Source organism: Bos javanicus, chromosome 21 (assembly GCF_032452875.1).
Source record: "Bos javanicus breed banteng chromosome 21, ARS-OSU_banteng_1.0, whole genome shotgun sequence".
Taxonomy (NCBI): domain Eukaryota; kingdom Metazoa; phylum Chordata; class Mammalia; order Artiodactyla; family Bovidae; genus Bos; species Bos javanicus.
Genome location: NC_083888.1, coordinates 48571620 through 48585596, shown reverse-complemented (window position 1 = coordinate 48585596; position 13977 = coordinate 48571620). Strand labels below are relative to the sequence as shown.

General features: G+C 36.2%; 1 protein-coding gene across 2 annotated transcripts; it reads left to right on the top strand.

Annotated features, from left to right (window-relative positions):
* The first annotated feature begins 298 nt into the window (after positions 1-298).
* TRAPPC6B (trafficking protein particle complex subunit 6B) lies at positions 299-10565 on the top strand. 2 transcript variants are annotated; one of them, XM_061394977.1, is made up of 6 exons: positions 299-382; positions 4646-4713; positions 5637-5754; positions 6713-6796; positions 8477-8570; positions 9413-10565. In XM_061394977.1, the coding sequence occupies exons 1-6, from the start codon at positions 302-304 to the stop codon at positions 9442-9444; spliced, it is 477 nt and encodes a 158-aa protein (XP_061250961.1). In that variant the 5' UTR covers positions 299-301; the 3' UTR covers positions 9445-10565. The 2 variants fall into 2 exon arrangements, with proteins under 2 accessions (XP_061250961.1, XP_061250962.1); XM_061394978.1 differs by lacking the exon at positions 299-382 and adding an exon at positions 439-501.
* The last annotated feature ends 3412 nt before the right edge of the window (positions 10566-13977 follow it).

The window sequence follows — 13977 nt, the reverse complement described above, 5'->3', positions numbered from 1 at the left end:
GGCCGGATCGGGTTTCCACGGGCTGGGTTTGGTTCCCGTTGCTGTCAGACTCTCTCGTTCTGCCGTAGGGCTGAGTGGCCCTGGGGAGAGCTCGCCCCGGGACCAGACTCGCTCCATTACCAACCTTCAGGAAGCTGCGTGGATTCCTGGTCTCCTAGCAACGAGGGCCCAGCCGCGGACTGGGTCCGGCCGCGGACTGAGCCAGCCGCATAGCTGTCCAAGCGTTTGGGGCGCTATCCAGAATCCCTAAGCCGGACCCAAACGGGAGCCGAAACCCCGAGCTTGGAAAAATAAGCAGGAAATGGCGGACGAGGCGTTGTTTTTGCTTCTGCATAACGAGATGGTGTCTGGAGTGTACAAGTCCGCGGAGCAGGGGGAGGTGGTGAGTGCTGCCACACGCCCTGACACTCCTTGTTTCCACTCAGTTCTTTTCTTCAACCCCTGTCCTATCGCATGCCACGCGTCTCCTCCCGAAGTGTAGACAAATTGGTCCACCTTCAGGTATCCTAAGCCTTAGAACCTGTCAGCTGTCTTCAGTCTTGCATTCTTGTCTCTTTCGTGTCTTCTACTCTATGATACTTTTTTGTCCAGTCCCGTATCTGTGTCTAGCAGGCCACAGATTTTCTGTTTCGTCCCTTCCATGTGTTGTCCCTGCCCTGCTTTGCTGCAGAGTTAACTGCTGATTTTGGCACCCCTACTTAATTCCAGTGTCACTTCCAGCACTTTCCAGTTGTCCACTGGACAGACCTCTCCTAGCCAGAGAATCCTGTCCCTCCCTCCACATCCCTAACCCTCTCTAACACTCCAGGAAACTCAGAGAAAGAAGGTTAATGAGATTTGAGGTCGAAGCAAAGGAAACTTTGCATGTGTTACTATGATTAGGAAACACAATGTAAAAAATTTTAGTGTGCTTTATATGTCAGAGCTGGACGCTGGGGATATAGTAATGAAGAAGGAAACAATGGCCCCATTCTTCTGGAGGTTACTTCTAATGTATGTGAGTCTTCATTCACTAATTGATTCATTTAGAAAATATGTTAAGTGTATTGTGGGCCTGACACTTAGATTAATAAGATGAAGTCCCTGCCTCACAGTCATTGGGAATGTGGGTTCAATGAATAATTAACAGTATTGGGTGGTATGAAATAATGGAGTTGTAGGATTTCATATATAAAGTATTCTAAAGTCATGCTCAGGTCAGAAGCTCTAGTTTTTATAATGCTGTTGATAAAGAGGGGTAGAAAGTAAGGGCAGAACAAGCATCCTAGGCAAAGGAAAAGTCATAGTGGAATGAAAGGTGTAGAGTATTTTAATATGCCTACATATTTATGAGTATTATAATAGGCCTACATATTTGTGAGTGAATATGAGTATTCACTGTGTCTAGATTGAATAGGTGGAGAGTGAAAAGTATTGAAAGCGGAAGCTAGAAAGAACCTTGTATGATTAAAAATATGGACCTTCTCAGTGGACGATTTTTAAAAAGAATGACACAGTCCATTTGCATTTCAGAAAGATTAAAGTATTCTTTGGACTGGAGAGGGAACCTCTCCAGGAAGACATCAGGAAGAGTATTGGAAATAAAGCAGATTTTATCCCTTTATTTTTTGGGGGGGGCCACAGCTTGCAGCATGCAGGATCTTAGTTCCCAGACTGAACTCACACCCTCAGCAGTGAGTCCTAACCACAGAACCACCAGGGAATCCCACAAAGTCTATTATTCAGTTTCATCAGTAATAAGAGATTTTTTCCAAATTACACACTTTTGACTTTAACATCATTAACAACCAGTAGTTAATGTTTAGCATCTTTGCTAAGTGCTAGTGCTTAATGGCAGACATTTGTGTTTGTGTAGAGTTCAGTTCAGTTCAGTCGCTCAGTCGTGTCCGACTCTTTGTGACCCCATGAATCACAGCACGCCAGGCCTCCCTGTCCATCACCAACTCCTGGAGTTCACTCAGACTCATGTCCATCGAGTCAGTGATGCCATCCAGCCATCTCGTCCTCTGTTGGCCCCTTCTCCTCCTGCCCCCAATCCCTCCCAGCATCAGAGTCTTTTCCAATGAGTCAACTCTTCGCATGAGGTGGCCAAAGTACTGGAGTTTCAGCTTTAGCGTCATTCCTTCCAAAGAAATCCCAGGGCTGATCTCCTTCAGAATGGACTGGTTGGATCTCCTTGCAGTCCAAGGGACTTAGCTTTCCTTAAATCCTTTTCCCCAGAGAATAATTAGTAACACACCTCTTTTACTCTTTTATCATAAAATCCCTGCTCCCTGCCCCACCACATATGCATCAGCTTGCTTCATTCTACTGTCTTCTACTTTCTTTCCCTCTTTCAGCTCTTGCCCAGGAAAACCTTTTTTTAAAAATCCCTTTCCCCCCCTCAATGGGTTAGCCAAAATAAAATAAAATGGTTGTTCTAATCGTGACTGATAATTTTGAGAGATGTGCTAGTCCCATAAGAGAAAGGAAATCCAAAAGTTTTGAATCATTAAAAATAACTTTCTTTTCCTATTGCAGTTTGTGTATGGTGGGGAAAAAATTGTTAAGTGCAAAAAGCAAAAAGGATTTTTAAAAAGTTATATAGTAGGCTTGATGATTAGAATCCATACTGGCATCTCAGTGTATGAGGGTTTGTTAAGTCTCTACTTTGAGTGTGCTTCAAATTTTTCATAATAAAAAAATGTAAACAAAAGACATAATTCTATCATCCAGAGATGGTCTTTATATATCTTTTTAGACATGAAGTCATAAGTTTAAGTGAAATCAAGGAAAAGACTAATGTTCTCACACTTCATATCATTAATTTTCCAACTGTGCCAAAGAGGTATTAAATCTAATAACTGAATAACTGGACATTTAGCAATTTATTGGGAATAATTTTTTTTTACATTAATGGATAAAATATTCCTAAGTTTTTCTTAAAAATTTGGTACTTAGTAGTGAGCACTCATAGATGCCAAAGTAAATGAACAAGTAGCAACATCAGAAGGTTTTCCTAGGGCTTAATTCAAGTTCATGTGATTCGTAGTTAAGATTTGAGAATGTCTGCAGATAAGCGTATTTCCTGCTTATCAATATATTCCTGGGTGATTCTACAAAGAGTAGATTGTTTCACAAAGAGCATCATGATTTACAGGTCATTCTACCTGAGCATGTTTGGAAACGGGTGTGGAAATTAACAGAGTGGCGCTGTATGGTCCAATGGAGAAACAACACAATTTGGTTTTTAGAAAGTCTATAGCATAAATCGGAGAAGGCAATGGTACCCCACTCCAGTACTCTTGCTTGGAAAATCCCATGGATGGAGGAGCCTGGAGGGCTGCAGTCCATGGGGTCGCTAAGAGTCGGACACGACTGAGCGACTTCACTTTCACTTTTCACTTTCACGCATTGGAGAAGGAAATGGCAACCCACTCCAGTGTTCTTGTCTGGAGAATCCCAGGGACAGGGGAGCCTGGTGGGCTGCCGTCTATGGGGTCGCACAGAGTTGGACACGACTGAAGCGACTTAGCAGCAGCAGCAGCAGTCAGCCCTGTTAGTGGAGTACTTAGAAGAAAGTTCAGCAGATAATGAGGCTTGTGGTGTTAATGGAAGACAAAGGCTTCAAAATATATAAAATTTCTTGCCCTCTTGTTGCTGTATTCTAGTAGGTGGGGATAGAGGAATACGAACAGTATAAAATTAGCAAAATGTATATTAGGTTAAATGGTGAAAGAAGCTCCTTGGAGACAAATTAAGCAGAGAAATTAGAGCATCAGAATCACTTTCGGAGGGCTTCTTAAAACAGGTTACTGACCCATACCTACAGTTTCTGATTCACTGAATTGGGGGTGGGGTTACAGAATTTGCAATTTTTGCAAGTTCCCATGTGATGCTGATGTTGCTAGTCTTGGGACACACTTTGAGAATCGTTAGGTAGTTTCTGAAGTGGAATGATACTGTAGTTTTAAAAGACTGAAATTAGCCTCATTGAGATGATGACATGTGAGTGAAGACCTAAAGCCAGTGAGGTGGTCATGTGAGTAGATGGAGAGCTGCCTGGAGCCTGCCTGGCATGTTTAAGGACAGCAAGGAAATCAGTGAAGCTGGATGGAGTGAGTGAAGAAGAGGAGGTGAGGTTAGAGAGGCACAGGAGTCTGGATTGTATAGGGCTTTGTAGGTCATCCAGAGAATTTTGAGAGTCTTTGACATGGGTGGTATTTAAAGCCTTAAGAGTGGATGAGATTGTCAAAGGAAGAGTGAGGCAATTGCATGATTCCAGAAATAGGATGGTGGGGTCACCACCTAAGATACACTGGGAAATGGAAAGCTTGGATGACTCTAAGAGACATTTTGAAGCAGAACTTAGTGACAGCACAAAGGGAATGACAGAAAAAAGTCAAAAGCGATACCTTGACTTCAGTTTTATAACGGAAAGAATAGTTGAAAATGGAAAAAGCCAGGGAAAGCAGGAAGAGTAACTGAGAAGAGGCTTTGGCATTTCTGAAAAGTAGTAACACTTCTCTGTTTATCTTATTGCTTTATGAAAATAATTAAGAAAATTCAAATATGACCTGTAATTCACTTTTCCTCACAATGTTTCAGTGAAGTATTTACATTCTGGCATTCTAAAATTATTCAAAACTGTTATTTTTTTAAATAGGAAAATGGACGCTGTATAACTAAACTGGAAAACATGGGGTTTCGAGTGGGACAAGGATTGATAGAAAGGTGAGCAGTATGGATTTGAAAATTTTCTTCCAGGTAGGTTATGAACAAAGATGATCCATTTCAAAAGATTGTATAAAACTTGAGATACTTTCATTTTAATTCCTAAATTTTATTTATTCTCTGTTCTTTATTCACAGATTGAAATTTCTTTTTAGGTCTGATGCTATTTTAACTCAGTTATCCAACTTTCATGTTTCAAAATTTGAAGAAAATATGTATTTGTTTTAAATTTTTTTCCTCAAAACTTTGGTGTGCTGAAACAACTAAAATCTTGTTGCATTTCCTACTTAAGCTAAGTAGGTTCTTTATCCTAAATGGAATATGGTTTAAATGCATACCTTAGTCTCTGTTTATGCATGTGATCATCTTCAAACTTATAGATCAATTTCTTATAGTATTCCTTTCTCACTATCTGAAACAACTGAACTCTTATATTTTCCTGATCTTCCTTCATGGCTCAGGTGGTAACGAATCCACCTGCAATGCAGGAGACCTGGGTTCGATCCCTGGATTGGGAAGATCTCCTGGAGAAGGAAATGGCAACCCACTCCAGTATTCTTACCTGGAAAATCCCATGGACAGAGGAGCCTGGCAGGCTACAGTTCATGGGTCGCAAGGAGTCGGACACGACTGAGCGACCTTTCTTTCATATTTTATATAACAGTACCATGATCATGCTCAGCTTTTTTTAAAAAAATGTCAGCTGTACCTAAAATTGCTTACTGTTAGACTAATTTTAGTCCATCATTATATAACAGAATGTGAATTCACTGAAATGGGAACTACTTTGCTTGGTACTTATCACTTTATGACTGTTAGTAAATGTTCAGTGCTATTGTGGCATTTGCAAATTAGTGAAAAATTTGCCCCTCCTGCTTTCTCTGGATGAAAAGTACTGTATTACTTCTAGTTGATCTTTTTAGGTTTACAAAAGATACTGCAAGGTTCAAGGATGAGTTAGATATCATGAAGTTCATTTGTAAAGATTTTTGGACTACAGTATTCAAGAAACAAATCGACAATCTAAGGACAAATCATCAGGTATTTAGATAAATTAAGGCCTATTTTTTAAAGTCCTTTATCTTAATATAAATGTCCTATTTTAGTGATTTACTTGTTATATAAAACTTAATTTCTCGGAAACTTAGGAATGTTTCTGTTATTAATACATCATGACTTTTTTCCTCTAATAGGGTATAGTGAATAAAGACAAGGGCAGTTATCTATAATGACAGCTGTCCCTTTCTCTCAATAAAATTTTAAGTTTTAAAAAGTAGCAAATATCAGAATGATAACACTTTTAGGGCTTGGTTCTTTCATTATTATTACTTAGTGGTGATAATATGCAGAACCACAGATATATCACATTTCTGTCTTTGAAGTAATTCCTGAAGCCTCATTGTAATTCTTGCCTGTTCAGTTGCCATTGTATTTTTTATTCTTAAAATATTTTGTTAATATAAAAGTTAATAGGTTGCCTGAGAGATTATGCAAAAATTGACTTATTTTGTTAAATTATAGGAGATATTTAGAATATATTTGGCATTTACTGAAGTATAAAAAATGAAAATAATGTTATCTGTTAGCTACCAGTAGAATTCATTTTTTCAAATAACATCAGCCTTAGCCTAGAAGTACTTGAAATGCTTAGGGGGAAAAGTGACTCTAATTATTGGCTTTCAAGGTATGAGTTAATTAGATATAGCTGCTAATTTCACCTAGAATGTATTTTTGCTTCTTTCACACTAGACTGAATTCTTTAAGGATAGGAACCGTTTTATGTATCTTTGTATCTTTAGTATCTTTAACGCATTCAGTAAATATTAGTGTTATAAATGATGAACAACTCTTCAACTTGAACACTGCAACACTTCTTTGTATAAAGAAAATTTGACCAATGGAAGGGAGAGTTTTAATAACTTTTAAAAATTCTTGAATTGTTTTGAAGGGAAGAGTACACATTACATTGACTTTGGATGTTTTTCTATTTTTGGGACAGGGCATCTATGTACTTCAGGACAACAAATTTCGCCTGCTTACTCAAATGTCTGCAGGAAAACAATATTTAGAACATGCATCAAAGGTATTTAATAGAATAAAAGATTGGTTTTTTATTATGAAACAAGTAGAAAGGTAGGGAAAAGTACAATGCTAATAACAGACTTGAATTCAAAATGTTTTTAAATTGTTCCTTTTGCCTAAATACTTCTCTAGGAAATAGAAAGATATTTATCATATTGAAATAGTTTATATTAACTTGTAACTAAGTAGGCTTATGATGACCAATTCAAGAAACACTATAGTTTAAATGCCATTAAAAATGTAGATTAATGATAAGATTCTCAAATATAGTATGGATACATCAGAAAAGATACTCAAGCTTAAAAAACTGGTATTACCTATACAAAATTATTCACCTCGGAGTTCATATTTACAATCTCCATCAGTAAATTAAAAAATTTTTTAATATAGTTAATATTGTTTCTAAGAATATATGTTTTGTATTAAGTATAACTGCATTTCAGGGTTTCATGTATTTTTTTTCAGTCTCAAGTAGGAATAAATAAGTAGGCCAGATGTATTACAGAAGAGCTGACAAGTTTTAATATAAAGGTTCCTTTGAAATGATTAAAATACATTGGGCAGTATGTAAAAGCTGCTTTTTATCTGTAAAATTTGTCCACACCTAAATTATCTAACACAAAGGCAGTTTAGTGTAGTGGGAAGAGTATGAACTTGGGACCAAATAAATCTAGATTTTAAGCTAACTCCACAACTTATAGCTCCCCTCTGGACCTTAGTTTCCTTATTAATAAAATTGATTGTAACAGTATATTATAAATAATCTCTAAGTTCTCTCCCAGTTTATAATTTCATGATTTCGTATCTGATTGCCTATCAGTACCCATTTATGTATATTATAAAATAATTTCTATATTATTCATACATATTATTTAATATCATGCACTACAAAAATGTAGATGATAAAATACCTTGGACTATTTGATTTTTGGTTCTCATTTTTGTGCTGTCTCTGCTATGGCTTAGTCCCATTTCCTTGTTTCCTTAGCAGAGTTTGTCAACATTGGCACTTTGATGCTTTAAACTGGATTAAGTCTTTGTTGTGGCAGGCTGTAAGTCTTGAACAAGTCAAGATTCTTGGTTGTAGAAAGCAGAAACCAATCTTGATTGAATGGAATCATATTAGTTAGCTTACAGAATTGATGGGAAGGCTCAGAAAACAGGCAAGAACCATGGTTAGGGGAATCTCCTGGTGATTTAGTAGTTAGGATTTGCTGTGGCCCAGGTTCAGTCCCTGGTCAGGGAACTGTGATCCCACAAGCCATGCAACATGGTGTGGCCAAAATTAGAGGAGAAAAAGGCACCATGGGAAGTTAAAGCAGCCAGATCACTCCACAAGGAGTCTAGTTAGAATCTTTCAAGCAGCACTGATGGTAGATACAAGCCACCTTTGCTGTCTCTAGTCTCTTGTAACCTATTTCCAGCTTGTTTTTGTCACTCACTGTAGATTCAGGGTCATGGATTAGACCAGTGAGTTGACTGAGCTTAAGTCATGTGTCCGTGTTTAGTTGCCAAGGAGCTGGGAAATCTAATAATAAGAATTTTTAATAATTTGAAAAATTATTATACAGCTTTTCCAAATAAGTGTCTTATTATCAAGGTTTAACTAAATGTCATATTTATCAATACCTTTACTGTCTTAGTAAATCCTTAATACTTTTTACACTTTTGTTCCTTTTAGTATTTAGCATTTACATGTGGCTTAATCAGAGGTGGCTTATCAAACTTGGGGATAAAAAGTATTGTAACAGCTGAAGTATCTTCAATGCCTGCCTGTAAGTTGACTTCATATTTCTTAACAAATGTTTTTAACCCTTATTTATCAGGTCTGGTGTTCTTTTGTTTCTTGTTTTTGTTACTTAGAGGACATTTAAAATGCTAAAACCGTTTCATTTTCCTCTTGTCTGTTTTAACACAATGTAGTAATATGTAGCATACTTATATTTATAGTCAGTAATTTTTAAATTCATAATAGACAATGATTTAAGAAAATGTGCTAAGGAAATGTAAATTTATAAGACAACTTAAAGGGTGACTCTTAATTTTTAAAGGAAAATTTTAAGATAGCAAATTTCCTTATAATTTTGAAGATTTTTAAAAATTTTCTCAAATACATCTATTATATAAAGTTAGATAAAGCCAACTAGTCTTTTATCTGGAGAAGGAAACGGCAACCCACTCCAGTATTCTTGCCTGGAGAATCCCAGGGACGGAGGAGCCTGGTGGGCTGCCGTCTATGGGGTCACACAGAGTCAGACTCGACTGAAGCGACTTAGCAGCAGAAGCAGTCTTTTATCACTAAACTCCTTTTCAAAAATCTCTTCACCACAGCTACTAACCAAGAATAAAATTGGCTTGAGCATCACTCTATTTCCTTTCTATTCACAGTAATTGGCAATGAAACACCTAAAATATAGAAATCAGAGAAACAAAGGCACTCATTCCCAAACCAGAGAATCATGATAAAAATGAAACTGACTTTATCAAAGTGTGAAAAGTCATTTGATATAGCAAGTTTCTTGATTGAAACAACTTATTAAATAGAGCAGAAAACGGATGTTTAGACATGTTTACCTTTTACCTGAAATCAAAATGAGTTTCATGTTTTCCTTTTTAGGTAAATTTCAAGTGATGATACAGAAGCTATAAGAACCTACTGAAATACAAGGCTTTACTAGTGTAAAGAGATAAATTATTCCTGTATAAAGTATTTCAGATGGCAATGATTTAATTACATTGTTGGACATTTGTACTGATATAAGCTATTTGCTAACTTGTATAATGAAAGATGCACTCTTAAGCAGGAGAAAGGTTGTATTTTATCAATTTAAGACAGACCTTAAAGCAGGTAGAGACATTCTACTATAACATACACTTCACTGAAACTATTCAGAATGAAAACCTAATTTCAAATAACTAAACACCAATGCAGGACCCTTATTTAAATATTTTTATTTGCTTAAGAGTGATACATATCTAACCAGAAATGGAGAAGCAAAACTCAGGGTTTGGTAAATTAGTATAAAGAAAAGTATGCACCAACCAGATATTTGTGTAAAAATGAACAAATTTTGGTTTATGAGTTTTAGTTATTAAAAAAGCAAATAGTACACTAAATTTTAAACTTTATTATCTTATTGCTTATAATTTATTTCTATTAAGAGTTTTTATGCATGTATAAGGATTTCATTATATATATTGTGTATTGTGTGTGTGTGATATATTTAACTGCCTAAATTGCTTTAAAACTTTATTTTACTTTCATATAATTCAGTTCTTGAAAGCTCCATTCATGTAATAAAGTAAAATATAGATCTAGATAAAGTGGGATACAGATGTGAATTCAGTGACTCCAGAGCCAAAGAATAATAGGTATTTGAGGAAGGAATTGTTATACTTACTCCTGTTAACAGTCTTGACTTCCCGTTTCTTTCTCCATATGTGGAAGTGCTGGTGAAGATTCTAACTGTATTTTTTCCCCTTACTTTTAGTCTTCCCCAAGGGCAGGAGGGTGGATGAATCGATAGTCACACCAGTATTCATGGGCCCATAAGCTTCTGTGGGTTGAGGTCATTGCTCATCTAGTGTATCTCTTATCTCTTCTTTCATATGATGATCATGAAAGGACAAGCATGGAGATGAAAGCTATCATATGAGAATGGCAGGTGCAGATAGAAAGCATCTGAATTGTGCTCTTGAACTAACCAATCCTGGAACTGCTATACCTTTGGACTTTTTCTTTTATAATAAATTCCGTGTATTGTTCAGTCTCCCTTTTGTGTATTTTGTTGTGTGTGTGTGCTCAGCTGTGTCTGACTCTTTGCGACCCCATGGACTGTAGCCCGCCAGGCTCCTCTGTCTATAGAATTCTCCAGGCAAGAATATTGGACTTGGGTGCCATTTCCTTCTCCAGCGGATCTTCCCAATCCACGGACTGAACCTGCATCTCTTGTGTTTCCTGCATTGGCAAGCAGGTTCTTTACCATTAGTGCCACCACTTGCAGCCAAAAAGTAAGCCTGTCTTGGTAGAGGTGAGGCAAAAGTTAGGTTATATGAGAAACAGTATGGGAATATTGAATTTTCTTTTTTCTATAGGGGGAGGGGAAGACAAAGGTTTACATTTAAAACAATAAAACCATGAGGTGCTAGAGACAATATGAGGTTTTATGATCTTGTAGTAGAGAAGGCCTTTTCAAGACGTGTAGAAAATCAAATAAAGCAAAATAGTAGAAAAAATTAATAGCATATCTTCAAGAAACGGTACTGGGAAAACTGAATACACATCCGCATGCAAAAGAATGGAACTGGACCCTTATACGATACACAGGTCCATGAAGATGCTAAGCATCATGACCAATGAGGGAGATGTGTATCAAAACCACCATCAGTTACTGCCCCACACCAGTTAGGATGGCCATTAAAAAAAACCCAAACCAGAAAATGTGTGTTGGCAAGAATATGAATAAATTGGAAGCCTTTGCACTCTCAGTGGGAATGTTAAAATGATACAGCCACTGTGGAAGATTTCACAAAAATTTAAAACTAGAACTACTATATATTCCAGCAATCCCACTTGAGAGTATTCATTACAAATAATTTAAATCAGGATGTTAAAGAGTTATTTGCACTCCCATGTCCACTGTAGCATTATTAATAGCCAAGAAGTGGAACCAACCTAAATGTTCATTGTATGTATAAGGATTTTCACTATTTGCTTATATTCATTGATGGCACTTGATTTGTACTGGCAAACAAGGAAATAATGTACAGCCAGTAAAAAGGATGAAATAGAGCTGTATGTATTTGCTTACATGGAATGATGTTAATTGGTCTTAGAAAGTTTTGTTTTTTTACAGGATACCACACATGCAATATATAAAATATATATTATAAACATAAATATACATGACTATGAGTGTATCCAAAAGACTTGAAAGTTATAAGTAAATTGTACAGTTTAAAGTAATCCCACAATAAAGATTTTTGGGGGGTATCTTTCTGTACAACTACATTTTAATTATAGTCATCAACAGCCCTAAGTGAACAGTAAACTTGTGTTGAAGAGCAGATGTATGTTTCAAAAGTTAAATATACTGTATGAATGACAAACTGTGAGGAAGCTTTATAAACTGTAGTCAGTGGCCTATTCTAACCATGATGACAGTTCAACCCTTGTCTACTAGCCAAACCTCTATAAAGGAACTTAAGCCTGGAGATGTCAGCAGAACCTGTCTTGGTCCATTTGGGCTGCTTTTCTACTATATACTGCTATACTCATCTTTCTCAGTTTCTAATGCATTTTTACTATTTTTGTCCCCAGATGGTAAAACTGGTAACTTGAACCACTTTTCATCTAGTTTAGTCTCTAACTGACTTATTCTGCTAAGAGACACAGATGAAATAATCTTATCTTAAAAAAAAAAAAAAAGTGTACAATAAAAGTACAAACAATTTAATGAATGCATAATGTCCTCCTGACCAAAAGAAGTAATGAATCTTTATGTGAAAAAAAATAGGTGCAATCAAATTTATCTGATCCATACCCCCACAGACCTGATTAAACTACTGTATGGTAGCTATTATTTTCAAAATAATTACCTCTAAATTCTGTATTTAAAATGCGTAATTTCTCAATGAACTTAAAGCATTTCTGTGTCAAAGAATTGGAAAAATTTTCCTCTTCAATTTCTCATTAACATCAGAAGACACTTTTATTTGTTAAAGACTTGATAAACCCTTCAGCTATATTGGCAGTCTGCCTAATTATATTTGTGACTTAAAATACCTTGTTTCTACATTCCTGAAAAATATCCTTATGCCAAGTTAAGTTATTACAAAAATAAGTTTTCAGTTAAATATTAGAGACCTACAGCTTGCTGGAAAACAGAGGTATAACAGCATTAAAACAGTATAAATTGTTATACTGTTATATATAAACTATATATAATGTTATATATAACAGTATATATACTGTTATATATAAAGTGTTATACCACGTCTTCTGTACATGCAAAATTGCGTTTTTTGTTTCTAGTCCTCAGGAATGTTAATTCTTCTGTGTGAGTAGTGACCATAACTACATGCTTAGCCACTGGCCATGGAAAAGTTATACATTAGTTACAACAATAACTGCCACTTTATACCTTTACTATTAATAAATCAGTCCCTAGCCTTACCCAGTAAAGATCAAATAGCAAAGAACATGAGTCTATTACAAGGCTACTTGTGGTTATTGGTTGGAAATCTAAACTCTTCATGGTACACACTGCTGGCTGCCTACTCAACAGCCCTTCTCCCCTCTGGTCTAACAGAACCATTTTTGGTAGGAGTGACAATGTACTCACCAATAATTACATTTTCCAGCCTTCATTCTAAGTAGAAAATATCGTAATTCTGGCAAATAATGTGTAAGTTGAGGATTTCTTATAATACTTTTCTCCCCTGATAAGACATCAGGAAGTGTGGTACCTTTTTATCCTCCCTGGAATGTAGATTCAAAGAGATAACCATATCATAACTAAAAAGATGAAAACTATCCTCTTAGATTGATGAAAGAGAAATCTGGATATAGCCTAGGATATTTAAGATATTGTTACAGCCAGCTGCTACACCAGCTCTGAACTTCTCAAGCCAGAATTAATGAGAAAAAAAATAAATTCTTAATTTTTAAAACCTCAGTTAAGTTTCAAAAGCAATACTTAACTGTTGGAATCTTATGACTTTCAATCCTACTCTTGGGAACTTCTGGTCAAAGAAAGGAAAAATTGTACATAAAGATATTTTCTATATTGGATTAACACTGAAAACATTAAATACCCAACAATGAGAGAATGTTTAAATTCTGGTAAAACACAACTTAAGACTACTAGGCTACCATTTAAAACTCAGTTTTTTGAGGGAATTTCCTGGCAGTCCAGTGGTTTGGACTCCTTGCTTTGATGGCTGAGGGCCCAGGGTTCAATCCCTGGTTAGGGAACTAAGATCCCACAAGCCATTGTGTGCCACCCCCCTCCCCCACTGCCAAAACCAACCTTTGGAAGACAACGTGGTAGAAAAGATTAAAATATAAAATTATATCTGCTCCATTTATAACTAGTGGCAAAACTATTGGTGGCCCGATCCACGTTTATTCCCAATCCTCTTTTCTTTTTCCATTTCCCATTAGAAAGATTGGAAAAGCTT

Coding starts and splice junctions, on each gene's coding strand:
- TRAPPC6B (XM_061394977.1), top strand. CDS start 302: ATGGCGGACGAGGCGTTGTTTTTGCTTCTGCATAACGAGATGGTGTCT. Junction 5,755..6,712: donor ATCTAAGGACAAATCATCAG/GTATTTAGATAA, acceptor TTTTTGGGACAG/GGCATCTATGTACTTCAGGA. Junction 6,797..8,476: donor ATTTAGAACATGCATCAAAG/GTATTTAATAGA, acceptor TGTTCCTTTTAG/TATTTAGCATTTACATGTGG.